Source organism: Galeopterus variegatus, unplaced genomic scaffold (assembly GCF_000696425.1).
Source record: "Galeopterus variegatus unplaced genomic scaffold, G_variegatus-3.0.2 Scaffold2906, whole genome shotgun sequence".
Lineage (NCBI taxonomy): Eukaryota > Metazoa > Chordata > Mammalia > Dermoptera > Cynocephalidae > Galeopterus > Galeopterus variegatus.
The window spans coordinates 175224-187694 of NW_007729017.1; the positions used below are offsets into that span (position 1 = coordinate 175224).

The 12471-nt window shown below is 42.1% G+C and overlaps 1 protein-coding gene across 2 annotated transcripts in view; it reads left to right on the forward strand.

Annotated features, from left to right (window-relative positions):
* RAI14 (retinoic acid induced 14) overlaps positions 1-12471 on the forward strand; it is a 114768-nt gene that overhangs the window by 51269 nt on the left and 51028 nt on the right. For both annotated transcript variants that reach the window (XM_008583423.1, XM_008583424.1), the window contains exon 2: positions 12080-12210. In XM_008583423.1, the coding sequence (XP_008581645.1) occupies positions 12080-12210 (131 nt within the window). The remainder of the gene's footprint in view (positions 1-12079; positions 12211-12471) is intronic.

The following is a 12471-nucleotide window of genomic DNA, read 5'->3' on the forward strand; positions in this document are numbered from 1 at the left end:
TATGCCACATTTTCCTTATCCAGTCATCCATGGATGGACATTTAGGTTGGTTCCAACTCTTAGCTATTGTCAATAGAGCTGTGGTAAACACGGGAGTGCAGGATGATTTCTATTTCCTTTGGGTATATACCCAGCAATGGGAATGCTGGATCATATGGCAGTTCTATCTGTTATTGTTTGAGGAAACTCCATACTGTTTTCCATAATGGCTGCACTGATTTACAGTCCCACCAACAGTGTAGGAGGGCTCCCCTTTCTCCACATCCTCTCTGACATTTGTTATTCTCTGTCTTTTTGATAATGGCCAGTCTAACTGGCATGGGGTGATATCTCACTGTGGTTTTGATTTGCATTTCTCTGATGACTAGTGATGTTGAGCATTTTTCATGTATCTGTTGGCCAGATCCATGTATATCTTCCTTTGAGAAGTGCCTATTCGGCTCCTTTTCCCATTTATTGATTGGATTACTTGGGTTTTTTTACTGTTAAGTTGTTTGAGTTCCTTGTATATTCTGGATATTAGTTCCTTGTCAGATGTGTAGTTTGTGAATATCTTCTCCCATTCTATAGGTTGTCCTTTTGCTTTGTTAACTGTTTCTTTTGCTGTGCAGAAGCTTTTTAGTTTGATATAATTGCATTTGTTTATTTTTTCTTTTGTTATGTGTACTCTCTTGGGGTCTGGTTCATAAAGCCTTTTCCTGGTCCTACATCTTGAAGTGTTTCCTCTGTGTTTTCTTTTAGTAGTTGTATAGTTGTGGGTCTTATAGATGTCTTTAATTCATTTTGAGTTGATTTTGTCATATAATGGTGAGAGATACAGGTCTAGTTTCATTCTTCTACATATGGATATCCAGTTTTCCCAGGATCACTTATTGAAGAGGCAGTCCTTTCTATAATGTATGCTCCTATTGCCCTTGTCAAAGAACAGTTGACTGTAAGTTTGTAGGTTGACTTCTGGGTTCTCTATTCTGTTCCCTTGGTCCATGTATCTGTTTTTATGCCAGTACCATGCTGTTTTAGTTACTATAGCTTTGCAGTATAATTTGAAATCAAGTAGTGTAATGCCTCTGGCTTTTTTGTTTGTTTGTTTGTTTGCTCAGGGTTGCTTTGGCTATTTGGGGTCTCTTATTATTCCATATAAATATTAGGATTGTTTTTTCTATTTCTGTGAAGAATGGCATTGGTATTTTGATAGGGATTACATTGAATCTGTAGACTGCGTTGGGTAGTATGGACATTTTCACAATGTTAATTCTTCTAATCCAAGAGCATGGTATGTATTTCCATCTTTTTGTGTCCTCTTTAATTTATTTCAGCAGTGATTTGTAATTCTCACTGTAGAGCTCTTTCACTTCCTTGGTTAAATTGATTCCTAGGTATTTTATTCGCTTGGTGACTATTATAAGTGGGCTTGCTTTCTTGATTTCTTTTTCTGCTAGGTCATTATTGAAGTATAAAAGTGCTACTGATTTTTGCATGTTGATTTTGTATCCTGCAACTTTAGTGAAATTGTTATCAGCTCCAATAGGTTTTTTTTGTAGAATCTTTAGGTTTTTCTATATATAGAATCATATCATCTGCAAACAGGGACAGTTTGATTTGGTCTTTTTCAATCTTGATGCCCTTTATTTCTTTATCTTGTCTGATTGCTCTGGCTAGTGCCTCTGATACTATGTTAAATAGGAGTGGTGAGAGTGGGCATCCCTGTCCTGTTCCTGTTCTTAAGGGAAAAGCTGACCCATTCAGGATGATATTGGCAGTGGGTTTGTCATATATGGCTTTTATTGTGTTGAGATATTTTCCTTCTATACCTATACCTGTGGTCTGAAAAGATACTTGAAATAATTTCAGTTTTTTTTATAATTTGTTGATATTTGATTTGTGACCTAATCTGTTGTCTATCCTGGAGAATTTTCCATGTGCTAATGAGAAGAATGTATATTATGTACTTGCAGGATGAAATGTTTGGTCAATATCTGCCAGGTCCAATTGGTCTAAAGTATAATTTAAATCCTGTGTTTCTCTATTGATTTGTTGCCTAGATGATCTGTCCAGTGCTGAGAGAGGGCTGTTCAGATCCCCTACTTTTATCACATTGGGGTGTATCTCTTTCTTTAGGCCTAGAAGTGTTTGCTTTATATATCTGGGTGCTCCAGTGTTGGGTGTATGTATATTTATGATTGTTATGTCTTCTTGCAAGATAGATCCCTTTATCATTATATAGTAGCCTTCTTTGTCTCTTTTTATGGTTTTTGGTTTAAAGTCTATTTTATCTGATAAAGAATAGCTAATCCTGCTCATTTTTGGTTTTCATTCATGTGATATACCCTTTTCCATCCCTTCACTATTTGTCTGTGTGTGTCTTTACAGGTAAGGTGAGTCTCTTGAAGACAGCATATAGTTGGGTCTAGCTTTTTAATCCAGTCAGTCAGTCTGTGTCTTTTGAGTGGGGAGTTTAATCCATTTACATTTAGGGTATTATTGAAAGGTACTGCTTTACTCCTGGCATTTTATTGATTCTTATTTGGATGTTTTAAATATCTCTTGTTCCTTTCGTCCCCTTTTACTGTTTATCTTTGATGTTTGCTGTTTTTTTGAGATGGTAAGATTTAGTTTCTTTCTCTTGTTTGCATTTTTGTTCTACCAGTGGGTTTTGTTTTTTCTTGTGTATTCATGGTAGTGATTATCATTTTTCAGATTCCAGATGCAGGACTCCCTTGAGGATTTCTTGCAGGGCTGGTCATGTGGTGGTGAACTCCCGCAGTTTTTGTTTGTCTGGAAAATACACTGTTTCTCCCTCATTTCTGAAAGATAGCCTTGCTGGGTATAATATTCTTGGCTGGCAGTTTTTTTCTTTTAGTATTTTGAGTATATCATCCCATTTTTTTCTGGCCTCTAGAGTTCCTGTTGAGAAGTCTGCTGTTAGTCTGATAGGGGCTCCCTTATAGGTAACTTGACACTTTTTCCTTGCTGCTTTTAGGACTCTCTGTCATTGGCTTTGCCCATTTGACTATAATGTGTTTCGGAGGGGGTCTTTTTGGCTTGAATCTGTTTGGGGATCTTTGAGCTTCCTGGATCTGAAGGTTCATGTCTCTCCCTTTACCTGGGAAGTTTTCCATTATTATTTCATTGAATAGGTTTTCAATTCCCTTTCCTTTCTCTTCTCCTTCTGGGACATCCATGATTCAAATGTTTGTGCACTTAAGGTTGTCTGCTAGCTCTCCTTGATTTTATCCATTTTTTAAAATTCTTTTTTTCTTTTTTTGTCTGTGTGGGTAAATGGATTTTCATCATTTTTAAAATTCTTTTTTCCTTTTTTGTCTGCCTGGGTTATTTTGAAAAGACTATCTTCAAGATAAGAAATTCTTTCTTCTGCTTCTTCTAGTCTGCTGATTAAGCTCTTGTTTGTGTTTTTTATTTCATTGAATGAATCTTTCAGTTCCATGAGTTCTGCTACATTCTTTATAAGGTATTAATCTCTTTGTAAATTTCCTCCTTCATATCCTGGATTTTTTTTCTTGTTTCATTATATTATCTGTCTTCTCATATCTCGTTGAGTTTCCTTAAGATTGTTGCTTAGAATTCCTTTTCAGTCATCTCAATGGTTTCCTGGTGTACAAGATCTGGTACTTGAGAATTACTGTATTCCTTTGGTGGTATAGTATTTTCTTATTTCTAGTATCTCTGAGTTGATATCAGGTCATCTGGTAGAGCAGTTGTTTCTTCGATTACTCTGAAGTATGCTTTGAGGAGAGAGACTTCCTTTTCTCTTTCCAGTCTCTGGTGGTGACTCTCAGGTGGCAGGCTGCCTGCATAGTGGCTCTGGCTGCTACTGTGGTGGTGAGCCACCCTTGTGACAGCAGTGGCTGTGGTGGACTGCCCACATGGAAGTGGTGTTTTTGGCATGCTCCTGCCTTCTGCCAGGAGGGGGATTGTGCCCACAGCTCCTGCCTAGGATCCTGGGTGTTCTTCTCCTTCCTGCTAGGTGATGGGGACTGCTCAAAACTCCTGCCTAGGACCCCAGGCATGCTCCTGCCTTCTGCTGGGCAGCAGGGGCTGCTCACAGCTCCTGCCTAGGACCCCAGGCATGCTCCTGCCTTCTACTGGGCAGCAGGGGCTGCTCACAGCTCCTGCCTAGAATTTACTATGTGATGGTTAGGATTTTAACATCTTTCTCAGAAAAAGTCAAAGCAACTCTTTCTCTTCCTGTCTTACTCTGTGCCAGTGGATTATTTTGACTGGGTCTATATATTAAAAAACTCAAACCAGCCCACTAACCAGATGTCTGTGACTACTAGGTTTTACTGGTTTTTCAGCTCCTAATGATTAAACCAAAATAAAAGAAGGTGATGCCATGTCTGGCCGAGGGCAGACGCTGCCAGTTGCCAAAGCCACAGCATTCCTCATCCAGTTAGCGTGGTGTTTGCTCCTCTAGGTGGAGGAAGCGAGGCTTTCAAAAGGCCAGGCTGCAAGGGAAAGCTCATCAGCAAGTGGGTGTCATTTGGAAATGATTTGATGAATAGGAAGCTTACCAGCCAGCCCTTGACAATCTCATTTGTGGTATATTAGCAGGAATGTTTGGAGCCCACATTGAGGGTAAGGTCTGCCTTTCCCACATGCCGCCCTTCATAGCTGACACATTACACATGTCTCTGGAGTGTAACATATGTCTTCCTGAACTTGCAAATATGGCCTGATGTACTCTGTTGAAGTAGTGTCTGTTTAAACAGTCTCCTGGAAAAAGGACGCATATTCAATAAAGTAATTTCCTGTCTGTGAATGTATCTCTAGAGGCTTTTCAAATGTGATTTTTAAGGAATGTAGTACAAAATTTGCATTAAGGTGTTATCTACCCCTAAATTGTAAATATTGAAGATCATAGAACATTAGTCAAGAAGAAACAGTGTAGATCATCTGGTTCAAGAATAATAATAATCACCATTTTGGGGGTGCCTCATATGTGCTAGGCTGCTTACATACATTACATCAAATGCTCAGGATAATTTGCTAGTAGGTAGGGTGTCCCCCTGTTTTACAGATAAGGAAATGGAGACTCGTGGGCACTTATGACCTGCTAAAGACCACCTAGATAGGAGGTGGTGCAGCTGGCATTTCAATGTAAAAGTGCTTAACTGGAAGCTTGTCTCTTTGCTTCTAGTCCAGGAGTTCTTAACTTGGGCTTATGGATGGGCTGCAGGTAATATTTAGCCAGAAAACCCTCTGAAATGATATGTAAATTTTTCTGTGTTTTTGCATATTCTCAGCAAAGCTCATAACTTTATCAAATTCTCAAGGGGGCTTATGAGGCCTCCAAAAGATTAAGAACCAGATTTTGGTACCACTCCACCTTTATGTTAGAGATGAGGAAATAGCAAGTGAGAACATGAACTGTCCAAAGGCACCTGGCCTGGTATTCACTAGAAACTGAATGCAAGACTTAAACTCGTGTGTGTGTGTGTGTGTGTGTGTGTGTGTGTGTGTGTGTGTGTGTGTGTGAAAAAGAGAGGGGAAAAGGAATAAAGAAACATAAGTCACATATTGATAAAAGTACGCAAAACAAGAATATATAATTTAACAAGTAGTTATAAAGGGAGCATGTGTGGAGCCACTAACCAGGTCATGAAACAGGGCAGGGCCCCAGAATGCTTCCAAGTGTTCCTTGGTGATCAAACACTACACTCTCACCCCTAACCACTATCCTAACTTAGGTAAATGAGTTCTTGTTTTTCTTTATAAATTCACCATTGATGTATGCATCCCTAAACAATATGGTTCCATGTTTCCTGTTTTCATCTTCATGTGCTTGCAGTCAACCCCATGTCTTGTGGGGTTTTTTTTTGTGTCTTGTTTCTTTCACCAGTGTTTTTTAATGTCCACCAATGCTGTTGCATGCTGTTACGGTTTGTTCATTTTCATTGCTGTGTGGTGTTGCATCATTTGACTATATCACAATCTGTCCATCTTATGTTATTGGATATTTGGGTTATTTGTAATTATTGCCTGTTGTGAGCAGTGCTTTTGTTAACATTCCTATACCCTTCTTATGCACAGGTTGCACGTGCAACTCCCAGGGAAATCCTAGTGTTTACTAAGCTTTTGTGGGAGGCAGAATACCTAGTTCTGTAAGGAAAACATGAAGAATTCTTCTCTTTTCCCGCCCCCTTCCTTAACAATGCCTTGTGGAGGAAGAAAATCCTTTTAGTTCTCTGGTTAGCCTTAGCATAGGCTCCAGTTGTCCCCAGATTGGCAGCAAGAATGAGAGACAGCACTTGTTGAACCCAAGCAATTCCAGGCTCCTCTACCGCAGATCGCTGGGGTCAGAATCTGTAGAATGGCGCCTGGGAGGCTGCAGATTTAATAAGCACCCAGGTGATTCTCCTCACTAGGAGACACTGGCTTTAGCCCGATGAATTTATAAGGCTTGGCTCCTTAGTTGTGAAGAGATCTGGAGAAAGTATTCACATGATTAAAATCTTGGAAAGTTGTCCTTTTGTAGAAAAGTTAAGGGAGTTGGGTTTATTTAGCCCATAAAAAAAAAAATTTGAAACATGATTTAATAATTGTTTACAAAAGAATGAGAGAGTTTTATAAATGAAAGAACAAATATTTGCTAAGTCAAGAGAGATTTAGGTTAATCCAGAGAAAGAACCTCCTGCTAAAATCAGCAGCAAATACTGAGCATATATTACACACCATAGGGGGAAGAAATAAAGGCTGTTATCATTGCCTTCAGGGAGCTGAAGATAGGAGACAAAACGAGCACACACTGAGTTCTGGAACAAAAGCCAGGATGCAATAGTTCATGAAGTCTAGACTGTGGGCTTCAGCTGAGATGAGTAGGTGGGCCCTCTGGGATGCGACAGAGTAGAGCTGGAGCTAGGCTTTAGAAGGATTTACATGGATGACAGAGCATTCTAAAGCTGTGGCTTCTGCTGTTTTGTTGTAGGGTGAACGCACAGAGGAATCCAAGACTGGTGTTAGTGTTGTAGTTTTATAGCTCTTTATTTTAGTGTTGCAGCTCTTTGTTCAGTGTTACAGCGCCTCTTTTTGCTTGCAAGCAAGGAGGGCAGAAACCCCCAAGCCAGTGTCTCCCCGAACAAAGGAACCAACCCCCTTATATAGCCTAAATTCCCACCCTTTTCCCTCACAGGTTCTCATTCAGGTCCTCTTATGTAAATGAGGGATGCTGTCCTGCTAATTTGGATTGGCTGGTTATGGGACACAGTCTGTTGGTCACTTTAGGAGCCTAATTAGCCTCTGGCCCCTGGAGGAGGGTGTGAGACTGCTGTTATCTCATAGAGGGTGGGCCCAAGAAGCAAGCAGCGTAAATGGCAGGGGCCAGAGTCTACAGTGGAGCATAGGGTTTCTTTTTTTTTTCCTTTTGTCTTTTTCGTGACTGGTAAGGGAATCGCAACCCTTGGCTTCGTGTCGCCCGCACCGCGCTCAGCCAGTGAGCACACCGGCCATCCCTATATAGGATCCGAACCCGTGGCGGGAGCGTGGCTGCGCTCCCAGCGCCGCACTCTCCCGAGTGCGCCACGGGGCCGGCCCTGGAGCATAGGGTTTCTAAAACAGTTTCTCAAGTGGAAAAGGGTAAAGCTCAACAATTAAAAATGCTTAGGGTTCCCTGCAACAGTTCTTTTATTGGGATTCCACAATAAGAAATATATTTTATATTTCCTGTTTTAGTCTGTTCTGTGTTGCTATAACAGAATACCTGAAACCGGGTAACGTATAAAGAACAGAGTTTTATTTGGCTTATGATTCTGGGACAGCTGCATCTGGCACGGGCCTCAGGCTGCTTCTACTCATGGCGGGAAGCAGCAGGCAGCCGGCGAAATACAAGCAGATCACATGGCGAGAGAGGAAGCAAAAGAGAGAGAGGAGGTGCCAGGGTCTTTTTAAGCAACAAACTCTCATGGGAACTTATAGAGCAAGAACTCACTCATTAATCCCCCCTCCCCCAGAGAGAGCATTAATCCATTCATGAGGGATCCATCCCCAGTTTCCAACACTGCCACGTTGGAGATCAAATTTCCACATGAGTTTTGGAGGGGACAACACATCCAAACTCCATCACCCATTATGTACATACATATAATAAACTAAAGTTTCATGAAACATTTAACCTTATTAAATGTGATGCATTTAGACTGGCCAGTTAACTGAGTTGGTTAGAGTGTGGTGCTGAGAACACCAAGGTCCAGGATTTGATCCCTGTGGCCAGCCAAAAAAGAAAAAAATGTGCATCTGATGTTTTCTGTTTTTTTATTTCACTTTATAATATGTTAGATTAACCCATTAATTGGTTGAAAACTATAAAGGGACCAGGACCCCAGTGTGGAGCCTGTCCTATGGAGGGGGCACTAGTTAGAGGAGAGGGTTTTCATGGGAAGCAGTGAGAAGTGATATGGTTAATGTGGTTGTGGTCTCCAGAAGCCTTCCCTGATTCTGGAATATGAGTAAATTCTGGCACAATTTCAAATTTCACCCTATTTATCTGACCAAACCTACCTTCTAACAGTAGGGATTGACCAGGATGACATTTTGAAGTTTCTTTTGATGCTTCACTTCAATTTAGTAGCTCTCAGCAGAGGTATGGGGTAGGGGAGAGGAATTTGCTTTTGGATTCCCAAGAGCAAAAGTGTCATTAAACAGCTGTTTTGTCTTCTCTTGTTAATGGCCATGGAGTTTTTGGTATAAAATATAGCATTGAATAGAATAGTTATATAGGAGAGGATGCAGGGAACATCTCCATGGGCAAGTGTAGGAGAGGAAAGTGATGGCCTGGAAAGCCATGCTTCTGGAAGGAGCATGGTATGTATGGCCAGTTGTGCAGTCAGAGCTAATTGCAGGTACAGCGTAACCAGTGGCCTGGCTCAAAACTAGAGAACTCTGCTACATAAGCAACCCCTGCTGTGCTGGCCATCAGGCTGGTGTTTCACCTTGGTAGACTCACTGGTCAGAAACCGGATTTCTGGATCAGAGGTCTAATTGGGACCCTTCTTGGCCTCCACCTTTAGCATACTTGTGAGAATTTTAAGAATACAACCCTTCCCTTTTCTCCTCCTTTCCTAGCCACAGGTCTACTCCCCCACCACGCCTTGTTCTTCTCTTCAGGTTTGCCTCTGCCATTTGTTCTGAACCATTCTTCTCTCTGCTCAAAGTCAAGGCCTCCAACAGGTGGAAGTCTGTCCTTTCTCCTCTCACTGCTTACTCTGGACCCCATCAGCGGCACTTACAAGTTGAATGGCGTTGTGGATTACTGATTAAATATTTGCTGTGAGTAGCCATGTCCTCTTGCCTCATCTGCTCCAAGAGAAAAGAAATTCCTGGTCTGCACTGAGGAGACACTCTAGAGAAAAGAGAAGCATTTTAGACTTCAAGAATGTGCCCTTGACTTTGTCCTCCAAAGAGTACGGGAGGGGGATCTTTCATGCCCGGTCCTATAGAAATTAAACTCCCTAAAGATCCATGTGGAACTAATATTCAGGAACCCCTGCAATCAGATTTTTCCCTACTTAAGAGTGGAGGGCCTTAGCAGCACTGAAAAGGAGAATGCTTTCATGTGGCCTTTCCTCTGCTTAAGTACTGTCAGTCCTGTCCTGTGAGATTTAATATCCTTTTGATCTTCCCAGTCCGGTTTTAATTTGATCAGTCTAGGTTAGGGAAGAATTTTAAAAGACAGTACTTTTCCCTTTTAGGATAATATAGGTAGGAATTATTGGTCCTAAATGTACTTCAGTAATTTTTTTTTTGCTTGTTATGTGCACTCTGGGGGAAATAAGCTGCAGTCTGTTTCTTGTTGTTTGCTGTGGCTGTTACGCTCTTTTGTATGGTGGTGTTAAGTAAAGCTTCCGATTCTACTAACAAATGTTTGTGCCAGGGCAATATATGTCTGGTGTTCCCCTTCAGTAGGAAGGCTGAAGCGTAATTAAAGGTAACACCTATGAGCTAGTGGCTACCATCCAGAATAGTGCAGCTCTGCATAATGACTCTTCATATTTTTAACAAAGAATGTGTGAGGGCCAATGTCATACTCATTTTTCTATAAAGTCTCAAAGTTAAAAATTCAGTTCTTCAGTTGCACTAGCCACATTTCCAGTGCTCAATAGCCACACAGGACTAATGCAATATTGACATTTTGAGTCAAATTATGTTTTGTTGGGGTGGGGGAAGGGGCTGTCTTGTACATTCCAGGATGTTTAGCAACACCCCTGGCCTCTACCTACCAGATGCCAGTAGTACTCTTTAGTCATGACAACCAAAACTGTCTTCACAGATTTCCAAATGTCCCCTCGGGGCAAAATCACCCCTGGTTGAGAATCACTGGTCTCGTTGCCACAGTATTTATTGGACAGCTCAAATATAGATATTTCCAGTATCTCAGACAGTACTGTTCTTGAATAATCCCAGGCAAAGTCTGGTTTGGGGGATTCTATAGAGTAAGGATTTAGAGCTTTAGAGGAATCACAGTGGATACCCAGTCCAAAGCCTTGGGAAACCAAGGCACAAAGAGGTTATGGATGACTTAAGGTCACACAGCATATGTGTCAATCTAGAGTTCTGGACTTCAAGTTCATGCAGCCTAGAGGACAAACTGCTGATTTTCATTCAAACCTATGTTCATTCTTCCTATGTTCTTGCACTCAGTTATGGCCATGGGGGAAGAGCCAGAAAAATGGGAGTGACCCAGTCCTGAGACTCACAGATGCAACTTCTGGGCACATCTGTTTTATACTTCCAAGGCCTGTGACATCTAGGCTAGGGTGGAGGGGTGACTAGGCCGTTTGGTGGACCCACCCTTGCTTTTTGAGAGGGCAAAGTCCTATTGGGTTTCCTAGTTCCATCAGTACATGGATTGGGGACATACTCCTGGGGCCATGGAAGACTGTAATCCTGTAAAATTCCCTCTTTTTGGCTTTTAAATCTTCAGTATCTCCTCTGTTCGCTTCCTTGTAGTGGTCTGTGGTAAAGCCTTTAATGTGAAATACCTGTAGGTTCTTATCTTTGGAGGTCATAAAGAAGCAGTCTGTAGAAAGCTTTCGGGAGGGAGGAGGAGTCTGCCAGGGTGGTGGTGTCCACACCCAGAGGGTCCAGAAAGTAGGTTTGGCTCAGGGGCCTGCTGCAGGGGAGAACTGAAGGGCAGGCCGGGCCTACAAAGTGACTTTGCAGGGGTTTTGATGTGTCCGGCATCCTTTCTTCCTCCCCTGTCCCCCTACTAATCTTATATGCTTCATACACCTCCCAATGACTCTTCCTCAGTCGCTGATTTTATTTGTATTCCTCTGCCCCAAAACCTTCAGTGGCTCGCTACTGCCTTTTCCATTTGAAACTTCTTAGTCCTGTACTCAAGGCCCATTTGCTCTTATATAGAGATCACCTCCTCTTAAGAGTAAAAACTAGTTTTTGCACACATGAACACTTTACTGTTACTGTGGTTTGCAGGAGGATTCTGTTTGGGTTGGGGTGGACGGTCGTTAAGGCTTTGCTCAAAGCTGTTTGACCTTTAATAGCTTGCTCAGAAAGAAGTTTTGTTTCTGGTGATCCTTTGTTGAATTGGTAGCCTGGACAACTACTTAAATTCAGTATACAGCTCAAAAATCAGGGCCCAGTAAGCAGGCCATGAAGACTAGCCATAAAAGCAGTGAAGAATCGTGTGTATATAAACACTCGGGAAACCTTGGCCAGATTGGGTCGGTAACACAGTGGCCTGAGTGAGCTGCGGACTAGGTCAAAGGCCAACATTCTGAGGAGCCAGCTGTCCAGTTTAGCTAGAAATTAGCTAATGTGTAAACCGGCCTCAAGGTCTTTTTAAATTGCTTCATCTTCCCAGCCTTAGTTAAAAGAAATAACTTTATCTCGGAGTTTGGTGACTGGCCGCTATTTCATTGAACTGTGGATGTTTTCTTTTGGGAAATCGGCCTTCTTGGGTGTCTCCATGGTGAAGGGGAAGGTATTTTTCACGTTGCTCATTGGGGACAGGTTTTGGTTTGAGCTGGGAGGACCGAGGTCCTGCCGATCAGCATGGCCATGGCGTTATTGTTCACTAGCTCTGTTTCTTCTCTTTGCTCCACAGACCAATGAGTGGAACAAGCACGATGACCGGCTGCTGCAGGCCGTGGAGAATGGGGATGCGGAGAAGGTGGCCTCGCTGCTGGGCAAGAAGGGGGCCAGTGCCACCAAGCACGACAGCGAGGGCAAGACCGCGTAAGCTGAAAGCGTTGGTTTCCAGATGTGCTGGTTCTGGGTGACAGGGTGTTCTCTGGAATTCTTAGCATCCATAGGCGAATTTCACAAGTGCCTTTATGGGGAGTTTGTGAAATTACTGCAGCTCCCCCTCCCACTCCCATGTTAAAATATGTGAGAGGATACTTTAATTTGGTTTCTTTCTCTTCAAGTTCTTTTTTTTTTTTTTTTTGTCTTTTTTCATGTCCGGCAACAGACCGCAACCCTCAGTGTCGCGCCCGT